Raw genomic sequence first — 17,064 nt, 5'->3', positions numbered from 1 at the left:
CCTCTCACTGTTGTGGCCTCTCCCATTGTGGAGCACAGGCTCCGGACACGCAGGCTTAGCAGCCATGGCTCATGGGCCCAGCCGCTCCGCGGCATGTGGGATCTTCCCGGACCGGGACACGAACCCGCGTCCCCTGCATCAGCAGACGGACTCTCAACCGCTGCGCCACCAGGGAAGCCCTACTTTTGAGTTTTAAGAAAACATCCTGTTCATTTGTTATAGTCAGCCAAATTAAGATTCATTTTGCAGATACAGTTGAATTAAAGTGGAGACTTTTATGGTATTGTAAGGAGTGGTCTGCAATCTGCCAATGACATTTATTGGATCCTGATTGTGTGCAAAGTAGCAGTGTGTTATGTAGCTTTTTCCTGTAGGAGGCCTTAGGCTTGGGCTGTTACACCCACTTGTAATCATATCAGCATTGCTCTCTGTCATCTCTCCAACTCACTAAATTCGATCAAACCACTTGTGTGGTTTGATTCCAGCATACCAATTGCAACTCTCTGACAACTTCTGCCTGTCATAATAACAGGTTCTTTGCCACCTACCCTCACCCATTATTATATTACCCAGGTAGTAAGAAAATGTATTATTATCTGATTCTCAATATCATGGAGATCCATCACGTTTCTTTAGTGGTTGGAAATTAATACTAAAGGCAAGGGAAATGTAAGAGTTGACATTATTTTCTTTATTCATTCAAAAAACGCTTATTAAATACCTTCAGAATGCTGGGGGTACACTGAGCAAATCCTTACCCACATGAACCTTAAAGTCTACTGGAGGTGATGTACAATAAATAAATCAAAATGTAAAACAAAACTGTGAATTACAAATTAGAATAAGTACTGTGTTTGAAGTAAAGCAGGTTAATAAGGGAAGAGAGTGATCAGGGGAGCCACTTTAGATGGGGTTGTTAAAGAAGGCCTCTCGGAGGAGGTGACATAGGAGCTGAAGGAGGAGAATATACCGGCCATGCTAAAGAAATGGTGGAGAGGCATTCCAGGGAGGGGGAATATGAAGGACAAATACTTGAAGGCAGGAAAGGGCTTGGAGTGTTTGAAGGTAGAAAAGGCGGCCGTTGTGTCTAAGGCATAGTAAGGGAGCGGGCAACTGGTGTGAGATGAGGTTAGACAAGAAGGCAAGGGCTAGATCATGTGAGGCTATGTAGGTTATGGTAAATAGTTTGGATTTTATTCCGGGAGTAATGATGAGACATTGCTTGAGGAATGACATTATCTGATTTACGTATACAAAGCTTATAGAAAGCAGGATGATTGAAGTAATTTAGGTGAAAAATGATGGCTATGACTGGGTTGGCTGTGTACATAGAGAGAAGTGAATGAATCCCAGTTTACTTTGGAGAGTGCTGACTGGACTTGATGATAGGTTTGATGGTGGGAGGTATGGGAAAGGGAGGAATCAAGGTTGATACCTAAGACATTGGCTTGAGCAACTGGGTACCATTTGCTAATCTGGGGAAGAAACTCCAGGACTGACATAAATTATTTTGCTGACAAATCAAAAGCTCAGGTTTGGACATAAATTTAGGTGCTTATTAGACAGCAAGGTAGAGTTGCCAAGTAAGCAGTTAGACTTAAGTAGCTTAGGAGAAATGTCAAAGATAATGACACAGATTTGGGAGTCATTAGGATATTGGTTGTATTTAGAAGAAATGAAAGTGTTCTGAGATCATTGTATCCTTTGGGAAAAGAAGAATTCTCTACATCAACCCTTGAGTCACTCCGATTTCATTCAACTATTTATTCAACACATATTTATTGAGCTCCTACTATACAAGGCACTTTTCAGTGGCACTGTAGTTTTAGTCATGAGTAAGGGACACCAATTATTTACCTTCATAGAACTTGTATTAAGTAGAGGATACACAAAACAAACCAATAACCAATAGATATGTAAGTTTATTGTATAGAGGAGAAGCAGTGCCCAAGCAGATCCTGTGGAGTTGGTCCATGAGGTGGGCAGTTCCCCCCATCAGTGACGATGTGGCAGCTATTAGAAGGAATCACCTGGGTCAGGTGTTGCTAACTGAGTAAGATGGAAACCAAGCTGTGACTGTTTTCAGCACTTCCTGTGGCTAGTGACCAAAAAAACAAACAAACGAAAAACACAGATTTGGGGGCACTGAAGATGAAGAAGTAGATATGGTGAAGACAGCTGCTTTGGAGGAGTGCGCTATAAAGGAAAGCAAACAACGTGGGACCACAGCTAGTGAGAGAACTAAGATTGAGGAAGTTGTTTTTTTGGTTGGTGTTTTCTGTTCTTAAAGATAATTACAGAGCGTGCGTGTGATTATGGGAATGATCTAGTGGAGAGGGAGTGGGAGGGGAGAATTGAAAGAGTGACGTCCTTGAGAAGGTGAGAGGAGATGGGCTCAAAGGTGGCGTGGAGGGAATGGCTGATTAGGACCAGAATCTTCCATGGTAACTGGAGGGACGTAGAGTGGTTTGTAAATTTGATGGTGGGGTAATGAGAAGCTTCTCTGATGCTTCTTTTTTCCAATGAAGCAAGAATGGAAGGAAAAGGGTTTGAGAAGAGAGGAGGGGACATGAAATATCATCTTGGAGAGTGGAAAATCATGTTACTAAAGAAGTATAGCAGGATTGCTGTGGATTAGAGAGGGTTCATTCAAGATTTATGGTAATAAATTTAACATGACACAGTCAACCAATTCTATATATATATATATATTTTTTTTTTTTCTTTTTTGCGGTACGCGGGCCTTTCACTGTTGCGGCCTCTCCTGTTGCGGAGCACAGGCTCCGGACGTGCAGGCTCAGCGGCCATGGCTCACGGGCGCAGCCACTCCGTGGCATGTGGGGTCTTCCCGGACCGGGGCACGAACCCGTGTCCCCTGCATCAGCAGGCGGACTCTCAACCACTGCGCCACCAGGGAAGCCCCAGTTCTATACTTTTTTTCCAGCCACTTTCAGTTGCTCCATTCCCAGCACAGAGAAGGCATATAACCGGATTCATCCAAGGTTGTCCTTTTGTGAAATAAATGCAGTGATTGACGACAAGAGGAAGAAAACGAAGGGCATTAGCAAAGGAATGAAAGGTCATGAAGTGTAAGCTGATTAAGGAGAGAATTAAAAACAGGAGGAATGCACAAAGGGATTGTGAAAGGTTAGAAAAGGAATATTGTTCATTGATTTGGTTTACTCATTCACCACAACAGTTGAGCTTCTACTGTGTGCCAAACAGTGTTCTAGGCCTTGTGGGTGTATCCGTGAGTGATACAGGTCTTCTCACAGAGCAGGGTGAGATGGACAGTGAATTAAAACCACTAAATATTAAAATGAGATATTGCTGAGCGCTCTGAAGAAATAGAGAGAGCCCCAGTGGGAGGAGAGAGCAGTGGTGATTCAGATAAGGTGTTCCAGGGAGGGAGTCCGCTCCAGCAAAACTGAACAGAGACCTGGATGAAGTGTGGGCACACAATGTGAATAGCTGGGAGCAGCGGGCTAGGCTGAGGGAACGGCAGGTGCTTTTCTATTTTTTATTGTCATTAGTAAGTGAGTGGAAAGGCCAACAAAGCAGTGACAAACAAGGTATTTTTTCTTTCCCTATTGTATTTTTAAATGGTGTTTTCATGATACAGCGGGTTTAAGCAATTGGATGTTACTCAAGTCTTTGGAGTGGGCAGTCAGTTCAGTCAGAAGTCTCGTTCAAGTAGAAATGTTTAAAATAAATATAAGTATACCCTATATAATATATTCATGTCTAATTTATCATTCCATTCTCCAGTGACCAGCATTGGAATGCCACGCATAATAATAGGGTTCAGTTAATATTTGAGAGAATTTCCATGCTCACATAATACTTACAAACACGAAACATTCCCCCTTCAAACCTTTGCAAAGAAGTTCTTCTAAGGGGAGAGTTCAAACACAAACATGAGGTCTCTTCCCTTTGCCCTGGAAATGTGGGGATTTGCTTTAAAAGGCTTTTTAAAAAATGTAGACATAATTCATGTACCATAAAATTCACCTGTTTACAATATGCAGTTTATTGGGTTTTAGCATGTTCACCAAGTTGTACAACCATTACCATTACCTAGCTCCGGAACATTTTTGTCACCCCAAAAGAAACCCCATGCAGACTGGAGCTATGAGACGTGACTATACATTCCCTCCTCCTCCCAGGCCCTGGCTACCACTAATCTACTTCCTGTCGTTATTTGTCCATTCTGAACATTTCATACACATGGAATCACAATGTATGTCCTTTTGTGTTTGGCTTCTTTCACTTAGCATAGTGTTTTCAAGGTGAATGTATGTGATTAGCAGGTATCAGTACTTCATTCCTTTTTATAGCTGGACAATATTCCATTGTGGGTATACACCATACTTTTTTTATCTGAACAACAGTTGATGGACATTTGTGTTGTTTCCACTTTTGGGCCATTATGAATAGTGCTACAGTGAGCACTTATGTAAAAGTTTCTGTGTGGACATATGTTTTTAATTCTCAGGTATATACCTACAAGCATAAATGGCTTTTTAAAAGCACAACTTTAAAAGGGCTTTATCTTTAAAATATTTCTCATAATATATTATGGAGTTACCATACTATATCTGTTTTAAAACAATACATTAAGTTATTACCAGTTACTTATTGAAGGTACTAGTTGAATTACTTAATTTCCCTCCAGAAATCTGAGTAACACTTGGTCCTGCAGGAAGTGTGGCCTGTGTTCTATAGCTCACTGCTATTGCATGGGTGCCAGTACTCCAGCAGCATTCGGATGGGGGCATTGGGAATGCAACCCTCAACAGGATGTGGCTTAACTTTTTTGTCAGTAAATATTGCTTCCTGAAAGAATCATAAGATCATAAAGTCTTGAAATTTAAGAGCTAGCTAGGATTCTTGGAGCTCACCTAATCCAGTCCCTTTGTTGTATAGATCTTTAAACTGAGGGAGAGGTCCAAGAGGTTAAAATGCTTGCCTGGGGCTTCCCTGGTGGCTCAGCATTTGAGAGTCCGCCTGCCGATGCAGGGGACACGGGTTCGTGCCCCGGTCCGGGAAGATCCCACATGCAGCGGAGCGGCTGGGCCCGTGAGCCATGGCCGCTGAGCCTGCGTGTCCGGAGCCTGTGCTCCGCAATGGGAGAGGCCACAACAGTGAGAGGCTCGTGTACCGAAAAAAAAAAAAAAAATGCTTACCTGACTTCCTAGAGCTGGTTAGAGAGCTAGGATGGTGCTGTGACTACTGAACTTCACTTTGACTCCACTCTCTGAATTTAAAGTCATAAAACAAAAAATCAACGTAATTTATGTAGGTGGTATTTTCAGTTAAAAGTTTACAGAAAATGCTTTCAGAGTCTTTTAGGGAAAAGCTGACTATCAGCCTTATACTTATTAATTCACAGGGACAGGGAGGCAAATTAGGAGTGATACTGTCACTTTTAAAGGAAACACGGCCACTTTTAGTTTATGCATAAGGAAGAAAGAATTATAGGCATTTATAAGCTCAGACAGACATAAACAAAGGTCACCTATTCCTATTCACTTCCCTGAAGAGTTGGCCTTTTTTCTTCTCATCACATTCTAACATTTACTTACCAGTAGTTTAAAAAGAGGTATGAGGATTATACCTAATTATATTATCCAGGGGTAGCCAAATTACGCAATGGGTTATGCAGTTAATCACTTAAACCTTTTAAATGTCATGCTGGATATAGTTTATCCCTCTCACAGTGAGTCAGAAGCGGGAATGGGTTCATTCACTATTTCCAGTAAACAGCTTCCCAACAGCAGGTGGTGTGACTGGTGGGAAGGGGTAGGACTGGAATGCACACTTATTTGGAGATCTCAGAAATGTACCCTTGGTCCTTACACAGGGCTGTGCACGAGGCCACAGACAGCTGAGAGTGTTGGCCGCACTGCAGCTACCCCTGCCCCCAGCTCACGAGAGGTTCACGATCCCCTCCGAGTCTGGGAATATTGCTCCCTAGCACAAAGCGGAGGACAGATAGCCTGTACAGCTCTGTGGTCCAGGCATGGGTCTCGGCTCTACCACTCTCTGTGTGATTTGGGGCACATCACCTCAGGATGCACACCCCCATCTGTAAAATTAGGGGCGTGGATAGAGTAGTTGATCATTAAAAACTCTCTTGGCTTTAAAGTGCTGTGGTTCTACAACCTAGTCATTTAAGCTGTCAAGTATATTGGATGAGAAGTAGTATATAAAGATGATAAGAGCTCAGGCCTTAAAGTTATTCAGAACCATCTTTGAGTCCTGTGTGACATTAGGCAATTTACTTAACTTCTGTATGCTTTTGTTGTGTAATACTTAAAAGGGGAATGATAATACGATATAATAATAGTACCTAACTCATAGGGCTGTTGAGGGGGACATGGCATTATGAATGCAAAGTCTTTAGCACAGTGCCTGACACATCCTATGATTTAGTAATTATTTATTAGTAGTAAGTAGTAGTGTTATTTTCTTTAGGGACATTTTATCCTAATAATATACTGGTCCCTTTAAAAATATAAGAATGTAATTCCAGGAAATTTTAGTAATATTATAAAATGTGTAGAATACAGTTTTGTTTAAAAGAAGATAATTAACCCTAAAGTAAATTGGAAAAAAACCTCATTATTTAGATGAGTGAATGGTAGACATGATAGGGGAACAAATGGGATGCAGAGGTGAAGGTTTTGGAGCAGGTAAAAGAAATCTGACTTATTTACTCCTTAGCTTTATTGTTGACTATAATCTTCCTCTTATGTATTTTCGTTCTGTCTTAATTTGGAGATAGAATCATCTATGGAAAATTGACTCAAGTTAATAGCTATTCAGAAGTGAGGCCCTACATTATTTTGTAAAAAACAACAAGATTGTTGTTTTTATTTACCATGTAGAAATAAATAGTAAATCTATCCAACCGCAAGTAAGCTGCTGCCTCATAATCTCTGCTCTTATTTTTGCATGTACTGTTTTGGCGTGAACCGAGGACTTAGAAGCTTAATAATTTTGTAAGCAGATACTCAGATATTTTTTCTTGGGATATTGATATGCAGCTGTCACTATTTGATACGGATTATGAACAATGTGAAGGAATTTGTTTATGATAAAACACTTACAGAATCAGAACCCATTTGTAAAATACTTGGGGAAAGTTGGAAACTTCAAGTTTGGTGTTGATATCTTGGAGAATTACTATTCAATTCTCCAAAGAAGAGGTGAGGTGTCTGTGGATATGTAAATGACATGATAGCGTAGATGAGATTTTTAATAATCATCTCTGAATATATATGTCCTGTAGGTCCCATACCTACTCCATCACTGTCTTACATTACTTCACTGATGTATGTGACAAAGAAGAAAGGAAACGTTTTGACTGCTCTCTACAGCCTCACTAGCTTCTGATATGAACAACTCAATCCAGAAATGTGTTTCACTACATTGTAATTTCTGGTTTGGGTAGTGTTCTTCGGTCTCTAATGTTTCTTTTATACTTCTTTTATAGGAGGCCAATTGTAAGAACATCCTTCTAACAAAAGACTTCGTAAGAGACACACAAAAGTCATCTCCAAAAACCAAGGTAGGTTATGTCTGCTCTTTAGGCTATTGTGTGAAACGTTTAGAAAGACTCTTTATCTTCTTGGGTTTCCATGCTCTGTGGCTTGCATTTCCCTCAGCACCACACCCCCCTTTTTTTTGGACCTAGTGGTCTTAAATATACTTCTTTTTAGCGTATTTAATCCAAGGTTATATTCATCCAAAAATGCTCAGGACACTCTTATTATTTAATGGACAGTGATATTTTTTATGTTTTTATTTTTTATTTTTTTTACCCACTAACTTTTTAAAAATTTTATATTGGAGTAGAGTTGATTTACAATGTTTTGTTAGTTTCAGCTGTACAGCAAAGTGATTCAGTTATACATATACATATATCTATTCTTTTTCAGATTCTTTTCCCATATATGTTATTACAGAGTATAGAGTTCCCTGTGCTATACAGTAGGTCCTGGTTGATTGCCTATTTTATATATAGTAGTGTGTATATATTAACCCCAACCTCCTAATTTATCCCTCCCACCCCACACCTTTCCCCTTTGGTAACCGTAAGTTTGTTTTCTAAGTCTGTGAGTCTGTTTCTGTTTTGTAAATAAGTTCATTTGCATCATTTTTTAGATGCCACATATAAGTGACATCATATGGTATTTGTCCTTCTCTGTCTGACTTACTTCAGTTAGTATGATAGTCTCTAGGTCCATCCATGTTCCTGTAAATGGCCTTATTTCATTCTTTTTTATGGCTAAGTAATAGTTCATTGTATATATGTGCCACATCTTCTTTATCCACTCCTCTTTCGATGGACATTTAACTTGCTTCCATGTCTTGGCTGTAGTAAATAGTGCTGCAGTGAACATTGGGGTGCTTATATGTTTTTGAATTATGGTTTTCTCCAGATGTATGCCCAGGAGTGGGATTGCTGGATCGTATGTTAGCTATATTTTTAGTTTTTTTAAGGAACCTCCATACTGTTCTCCATAGTGGCTGTACTAATTTACATTCCCACCAACAGTGTAGGAGGGTTCCCTTTTCTCCACACCCTCTCAAGCATTTATTGTTTGTAGACTTTTTAATGATGGCTATTCTGACTGGTGTGAGGTGATATCTCATTGTAGTTTTGCTTTGCGTATCTCTAATAATTAGCAGTGTTGAGCCTCTTCATGTGCTTTTTGGCCATCTGTATGTCTTCTTTGTAGAAATGTCTGTTTAGGTTTTCTGCCCATTTTTTGACTGGGTTGTTTTTTGTTTTTTTAATATTGAGCTGCACGAGCTGTTTGTATATTCTGGAGATAATCCCTTGTTGGTTGCTTCATTTGAAAATATTTTCTCCCATTCTGAGGGTTGTCTTTTTGTTTTGTTTATGGTTTCCTTTGCTGTGCAAAAGCTTTGAAGTTTCATTCGGTCCCATTTGTTTATTTTTGTTTTTATGTTCATCACTCTAGGAGGTGGGTGCAAAAAGGTATTGCTGCAATTTATGTCAAAGAGTGTTATGCCTATGTTTTCCTCTTAAGAGTTTTATAGTATCCAGTCTTATAATTTATGTGGAAACACGGAAGACCTCAAATAGCCAAAACAATCTTGAGAAAGAAAAATGGAGCTGGAGGAATCAGGCTGCCTAACTCCAGACTATGCTATAAAGCTACAGCAATCAAAACAGTATGGTACTGGCCCAAAGACATTCTTATAGATCAGTGGAGCAGGATAGAAAGCCCAGAAATAAAACCACACACCTATGGTCAATCTATGACAAAGGAGGCAAGCATATGCAATGGAGAAAAGACAGTCCCTTCAGTAAGTGGTGCTGGGAAAATTGGACAGCCACATGTAGAAGAAGAAAATCAAAACATTCTCTAACACCATACACAAAAATAAGCTCAAAATGGATTAAAGACTTAAATGTAAGACTGGATACTATAAAACTCGTAGTGATATTTTTTAGTAGACAGTCTTACTTCTGCTCAATCAGAATTGTTTCCATTGTATTCCCTATAATATAGAGAACACTCAAGTATAATGGAAAGTTACTTCTGGGGGTAAAATAAAATGTGCAACTGTAATTTTTCTTTCACACAATAGAAATCATTTTATTGATTTTTTCATAATTATAAAAATAGCACATGGTCAGTGGAAAATGTGTAAGCAAATTTTAACGAGAAAAATAAGAACTGTCATACATATGACAGAATAAAGGGTCTAATGTGTAAAATTTTGTTTTCTTTATTAAGAGAATTCCAAAATGCACATAGTTGTTTTGCTAGTGAAAAGAAAAACTCCATTAACCTAAAATATATCGTGAGAATTTATTTGATCATTTGTCCAGCCAGAAGAGTGATTGCATTAATTTTAGAGCCCCTTTCCAAATCTTAAATCTTTTGAGTAGAACTTCTCCTATTTACTAGGTGTATATAATATTCCTAACTGACCACTATGATATTTATATAGCTACTTTTTTTTCCAGTTCTAAGACAAAATGTCCTCCAAACTTTCTTGTGTTCATTGTAGGCAAAATTTTAAAGGATTCTTATCTCTGGTTTTAATTGCAGGTTATTATAAAAATAATTGCAGCTTTCTTTGAAAAGTTAAATCAAGTGAAGTAATGAGTCATTACTTAATACTTAGGGTAAGAGACTACAGTTTATTTTTAAAAGAAATACCAACATCTTTTTTTATAAAACTTGTTCCACCTTAATTTTTTTTTTTTTTGGAAAAATGTTTTAACTACTATGCATTCCTTTCCAGATTCAAACTATCTTCTGTATCTTCTTCACTGAAATATTACAGGCTTACAGAAAGCCAATTCAAATGTATAGTAGAAACTTTATTCACTGTGAATTAATAAAAATTCAGTGTCAAAATATACTCACCAAGTAAATGCATTTAAAAATATAGGATTTGAGGAACATTTTTAGGTAACATTTGCTCATTAACTCCATTTATATTGGAATATACCTACTTTTAGGTGAAGAGACTTAGATGAATCACTTCATAAATGAAAGATAATCTTGAAACCTGTCATAAAAACTGTTTGAAGAGATTCTATTACTATTATGAAATTCATCCCATTTGGAATAGTTCAGGCATATAGAGAATCAATAATTAATGTATATTGATTATCCTCTCTCAGTCTCACTGTATGGTTCATGACCAAGCTAACTCAATAGAGAAATTGGGTAATCCGTAGTTTGTAACTTTAGCTTCTCTGTGGTCTTGCATGAGCAAGTTTAAATTTACATGAGCAAACTAATCTTTGCTTAGCTCTGCTTAGTTTAGAGGTGATTAAAATACTTGTTATTTCAAATCCCCAGAAATGAGGCAGAGCATGTGAGTTGCAAGAGATTATAAGGCACTAACTCTTTCACCAAGATTGTATCTTAAGATCTTTTTCTCCGCCAGTTGATCTTTGAAAACTGAAGCTGAAAACACTTTCAAATATAGTTGGTATAAAACAGACAAACAAACAAAATGTGGTTGGTGTGTCCTTTCTAGAATGACTTAGTGAGCTGTGAGAATGATGTGTATCCTTGGTACTAATGTTACTTCATTTGGCCTCTGTAGCTATCTTTCTCAGACATCTCTAGTTACAGCTGTATGTGTCTTGAACAGCTAAGCATTTCTGATCCCTGTATGGCTAGAGATGTAAAATGGTAACCCAGAAATGGCATTTGTCCACTGGCTCTGGAGATGTCTCTCTAGTCTAAGCCATCTGTCCCCATCTGTGTTCCCTCTGCTAGCTGTTTTCTCTGCTCTTAGGCAATGGGGAGAATTGTATTTCTGTCCCTTATATAGGAAAGCCTCTTCTTGACCTGAGTCCAAGCTGGAAAAAAAAAATGATACCTCCATTACACAGTGCCATGACACTTCCTGGATGAGCAATGATCACCAGCCCAGCTAGCTCAAGGGCATGCTCATATAACCATTTCATGGCCAATAACTGGGTAGACTACATATGCAAACAAATAAATGGAATAGATGATACAGAAGGGAACATCAAATAGATTTTTAAAGAGGTGTAGAACATAGGCACAGCTCCTTGTAACCTAGTATAATAATGATTAGAGGAGAGGAGACAAAGTCTTTTTCTACCTAACACAAGTGCAAATGGCTCTAAATAAGCCTCACAACCCATATTCATTGGTCACAGTATAAACCCTAAAGAAGATCCAGGAACTAAGGGAAGAAAACTCTTTCTTCTCTCTCCCCTTGGGGTATGACCTAGACTTCCCACTGAATTTGCTGTGTTCTTGTTGACTTCGGTAAAAAAAAAAACCTCAGGTTCGGGCCATTGTATAAAAATAAATGTCAGATTCATTCAGTGCTGGAGTGAAAGTATAAAATAGAAGATAATCTCTTTCCTTCCTGACTTTTCTCAGTGGATAAAACTGTACTGATAAAAATTTAAATTACAAGCACGTAATAGGTTTAGTCATTGCATTCTCCTACTGCTTTTATAGATGTTTCCTTTATTAAACCAAGTCATATTAACTAAAAAATGTGTGATAAAAATAATGTAGTTATCAAGTAAGCAGTTATATAGTAGAAGCAACTGTTAAATTATTTTTCTTTTCAGAAGTTAATGATTTCAGGGGCCATGCATCATTTATGAAGGAGATTTTCTTCAGTAATGAAACTAGTTGTCACAGATATATTTTCTTAAATGGTTTTTAAAATGCCTATGCCTGGGCTTCCCTGGTGGCACAGTGGTTGAGAGTCCGCCTGCCCATGCAGGGGACACGGGTTCGTGCCCCAGTCTGGGAAGATCCCACATGCCGCGGAGCGGCTGGGCCCGTGAGCCATGGCCGCTGAGCCTGCGTGTCCAGAGCCTGTGTTGCGCAACGGGAGAGGCCACAACAGTGAGAGGCCCGCGTACTGCAAAAAAATAAATAAATAAAATAAAATAAAAAATAAAATAAATGCCTATGCCTATTAGCATAGTGAACTAGAAATTTAAACTAATGTAGGGTTTTGAGAAAATTGAGTGACAGTATAATTTTATTTTCAATATGCAAATTAATAGTCATTTAATAAGCATTAAATTTTACTAAAATTCTAAGTTATTTTAAAATCATTGTTAATGGATGTGAATATAGTTTATGGTGCTTTAATTAATGTATACAAACATTCTAATTAGTATTCCACTTTTTCCAGTTGACATTGTTTCACTGTTGTTTCCACACATCAGCCTACTTTGCATACTTATTCCTTTAATAAAGGTAAATAATAGTAGTAGCAGTAACAGTGATGATGATGATGGTAGCTACGATTGATCAAGTTCCAGTCACTATACTACTTAATATATATATTTTTTAATAATCATAGCGTTTCATATGTTGTCATCCATATTTAACTATTTTGAAAATATGGAACTGCTTCTAATGATCATTAATATAAAAGCCTTACTAGGTAAGTGTTAACAAAGAATAACTTCTGACTGTTAAACAGTATTATTTTCTTAGGTTTTATTACCTATAGTAGAATTAACAGATATGAATTGTTTTATGAATAGTGTAGCCTAACATACCATCTCTCCTCCCCACTTTGAAATTGTTTATAATTTATGCACATTATTGTAGGCTAACCACGTACCTGTATCTACACACAATATATATGATAACTTTGCAGGTTTTACAACTTTATATTAATAAAGTGTACAGTATATCACCTTCTGCAACTTTTTTTCCTGTTCAATATGCTCTATCAATATTCACTTTCAGTAAGAATAAAATACAGTTTAGGTATTCTGGGTTTTTCTAATATTTAGGTCGTCTCCAATATTCAGTTGATTTCCAATATTTTGCTGTTATAAACCAACTTTAAGTGAATAATTTTCACATGACACCTTTTATGCACCTGTAGAGTAGGGTCGTAAGTAGGTACACCTTTGTCCCGGTATTGCAGATGCTCTTAAAATGTGCTAATTTAACATATTCAACAGCTGTGTGTGATTTTCGTTTTTCACATCCTCACAAATCGTTGGTAATATCAGAGTTCTCATGGTTGTTCCCCCGAATCTAATGAGTGTGGGAAGCATCTTGCTATTGCCTTAGTTTGGATTTCTCTAATTGCTACTCATCACAGAGACATTTATTTTTCACTGAATGTCCAAGTGTCTCTCCAGCGTTTCCCAGCCCCATTGCAGGTAGGTGAGGCCAGTCAACTACTTTTGGCCAGTAGGCTGTGAGCAGAAGCGACAACTGTCATTTCAGAGGTAGAAATTCAAAACTTTTCCATCCCTTTCTTACAGTACATTAACTGGACAGTGGAGCATGGGTCCGCAGAGCGGCCTGTCAGCTTGCATTGGATCTATGTCATGACTGAAAAACAAACCTGTTTTGTTATGCCACTGAGATTTCTGAGTTAATTTGTACCTTCCCTATAATGTAGCCTACCCCGCGGACAGCGTGTATTTCATGTGTTTGTTTTCATATGTTTATTAAACTTTGGTCATATCTGTGTTTATTACTCTGTGTACTGCTTTCTCCTACTGTTGCAAATTTTGCTATTGGGTTGTTTGCTTTTTTCTTAATGATTTGTAAGAGTTTGCTAGCTGTTGTCAGCTATATGTGTTCCAAATACTTTCACCCAATTTTCTGGGTTTTTCTTTTTTCATATAGAATACAGTGTCTTTTAATGTTTGAAAGTTTTTTACTTCAATGAAGTCTTTAGTGTTTGTGCTTTTTTACATCTTGTTTAAGAAATCCTCACCTACTTTGAGATCACTTAGAACGTCTTTTTTATTATTTTCCAAAAGTTTTAAAGTTTGCTTTATATATATATAGGTCTTAATCATTCAAAATTGAATTTTATGTAAAGCATAAAGTAGGAATCTCATTTTATATGTGAAAATCAATCAACTCAGCATATTTATTCAATAGTTCGTCTTTCCCCCACTTCTTGAAATAGCATTTCCATTATATATCAGATGTTTTTATGTCTCTTTCTGGACTGTACTATTTGTTGCTTTTTCTGTGTGTTTATCTTATGTCATTACCACAGTGTCTTAATTAGTGATATCTGGTAGAATAAGTTTCTTCAACTTTGTTTTTCTTCTTGAAAATTATCTTGGCCATTCTTGGTCCTTTGCTTTTGCAGTTGAATATTATCAAGTTTCACGAGAAATTTTATTTAGAATTTAAATTGAATTGATAGATTAATTTCCTGAGCATTGGTATTTTATCCATGACCATCATGTAAGTTTCCATTTACTCAGGTCCTCTTTAATGTCTTTTGATTTTTAAAAAATTATCATTTTCTCCTAGATCTCCATTTTGTAGATATTATAAATGGAGTACTTACTGTGTCTTCAAACTTTGCTGCTGACGTTTAACATTGGAACTGACTTTTACCATTGACTTTATATCTGAAAACCTTGCCAAATTCTCATAATATTTTGTAAGCAATTCTGTTTGACTTCATTTGGAGGCAGTCATGTCATGTGGAAATAATGAGCATCATTTATTCCTTTTCAAGCCTTTTATCATTTAATATCTTTTTTTCTTGTGCTACGTTCCAGGACTCCCAGTATAAGGTTAAATAGAAATGATAGCATGCCTTCTTGAGTTGCTTCCTGATTTTAAGGGAAGTTTTCTACATTTTACTTCTACATATTATAATTGCATTTATCTTCTTTCTTTCTTTCCTTTTTTTGGGGAGGGGGTGGGTAATTCTTTTGAAATGCCAAGCACATAGCCGACCTCCAGTAAAATCTTGAAAATGAACACATAAATATTTGCTTCTTGTTTTTTTGTTTCATATGAAAGTAGTTAGTGTCCGTATGTTTTCATGCATTTTTTCTTCACACATACACTCATTAGGTTTATGGTGTTTACTTTAGGTCTTTGGTAGGTATGTTTTATAAATTTATATTTTGCTAAGAATTTTTATTTTGATTGAATGTTAAACTTTAGCAAATATTCCTTTGATTTCTGTTAAGATAATTGCATGGTTTTTCTCCCATTTTCTTTTATTGTGGAGAGTCATATTCATAGACTTTCTAACCTTAGACCAACAGTGCATCACTGGAATAAACCAGTTCTGAACCTGGCCCTGATAGCTATTTTTAAACACCTTGAAAGTTTTGGATAGCTGATATTTTGTTTAGTATTTTTGCATCTAGGTTAATAAATTTTTTTGTTTTGTCAACTTTTGGTATAAAGGTTGCGCTATGTTAATAAAATGAAATGAGGAGAGCCTTTTGTAATCTGTGAAACAATTTAAGAGGAGGATTATCAGTTCCTGCCATATTTAGCAGAATGTGCCTAGGTCTAGTGAGGTTTATTGATTTATTTGTTTTTAATTTTGTTTTGTTTTTTAAATTTGTTTTGGTAAGTTGATCTTTAACTACTGATTCAGTTTATTTTGTGCCTATAGTCCTATTCGTGTTTTTAATTTATTTTATTTTTTGTTTTATTTTTTTTGTCTGTGTTGGGTCTTCATTGCTGCGTGCAGGCTTTCTCTAGCTGCAGCGAGTGAGGGCTACTCTTCCTTGCGGTGAGTGGGCTTCTCATTGTGGAACTTTTGTTGCGGAGTATGGGTTCTAGGTGCACAGGCTTCAGTAGTTGCAGCGAGCAAGGCTCAGTAGTTGCAGCACACGGGCCATAGAGCGCGCGGGCTTCAGTAGTTGTGGTATGTGGGCTCAGTAGTTGCGGCACCAAGGCTCTCGGGCGTGCGGGCTTCAGTAGTTGTGACACGCAGGCTCAGTAGTTGTGGCTCGCAAGCTCTAGAGCACAGGCTCAGTAGTTGTGGCACCTGGGCTTAGTTGGTCCGCAGCATGTGGGCTTTTCCTGGACCAGAGATTGAACCCGTGTCCCCTGCATTGGCAGTTGGATTCTTAACCACTGCGCCACCGGGAAAGTCCCTCATATTTTTTATTTATTCTGAATTATTAGTTTTTAATTGAAGTATAGTTGATTTACAATATTATATTACTTTCAGGTGTACAGCATAGTGATTTGATACTTTTATAGATTATACTCCATTTAAAGTTATTATAAACTATTGGCTGTATTCCCTGTGCTGTACAGTATGTCCTTGTAGCACATTTATTTTATACACAGTAGTTTGTACCTCCTAATCCCCTACCCATAGCTCTCCCTTCACCCTTTCCCTCTCCCTACTGGTAACTACTGGTTTGTTCTCCATATCTATAAGTCTGTTTCTGTTTTGTTAATTCATTTGGTTTATTTTTTATATTCCACAAGTAAGTTGTAACAGAGTATTTGTCCTTCTCTGTGTGACTGACTTCACTAAGCATAATACACTTTAGGTCCATCCATGTTGTTACAAATGGCAGAATTTCATTCTTTTTTAAGGCTGAATACTATTCCATTATAAATATATATATATATGTGTGTGTGCGTGTGCGTGTGTGCGTGCACACGCACATCTTTATCCATTCATCTGTTGATGGACTCTTAGGTTGTTTCCATGTCTTGGCTATTGTAAATAATGCTGCTATGAACATTGGGGTGCATGTACCTTTTCAAATTAATGTTTTTATTTTCTTTGGGTATATAC

At 37.4% G+C, this 17,064-nt stretch overlaps 1 protein-coding gene across 4 annotated transcripts in view; it reads left to right on the top strand.

Moving 5' to 3' along the window:
* The window catches only part of FAM13A (family with sequence similarity 13 member A), a 357,629-nt gene that overhangs the window by 164,081 nt on the left and 176,484 nt on the right, over nucleotides 1–17,064 (top strand). For all 4 annotated transcript variants that reach the window (XR_003795603.1, XM_029235387.1, XM_029235388.1 and 1 more), the window contains exon 6: nucleotides 7,499–7,573. Coding sequence is in view for 3 of the 4 variants with exons in the window: in XM_029235387.1 (XP_029091220.1) it covers nucleotides 7,499–7,573 (75 nt within the window). In the remaining variant the exon portion in view is untranslated. The remainder of the gene's footprint in view (nucleotides 1–7,498; nucleotides 7,574–17,064) is intronic.

Source organism: Monodon monoceros, unplaced genomic scaffold, assembly GCF_005190385.1.
Source record: "Monodon monoceros isolate NGI ecotype Baffin Bay Population unplaced genomic scaffold, NGI_Narwhal_1 Super_Scaffold_20, whole genome shotgun sequence".
Classification (NCBI taxonomy): domain Eukaryota; kingdom Metazoa; phylum Chordata; class Mammalia; order Artiodactyla; family Monodontidae; genus Monodon; species Monodon monoceros.
This window is presented reverse-complemented; position numbering and strand designations above follow the sequence as displayed.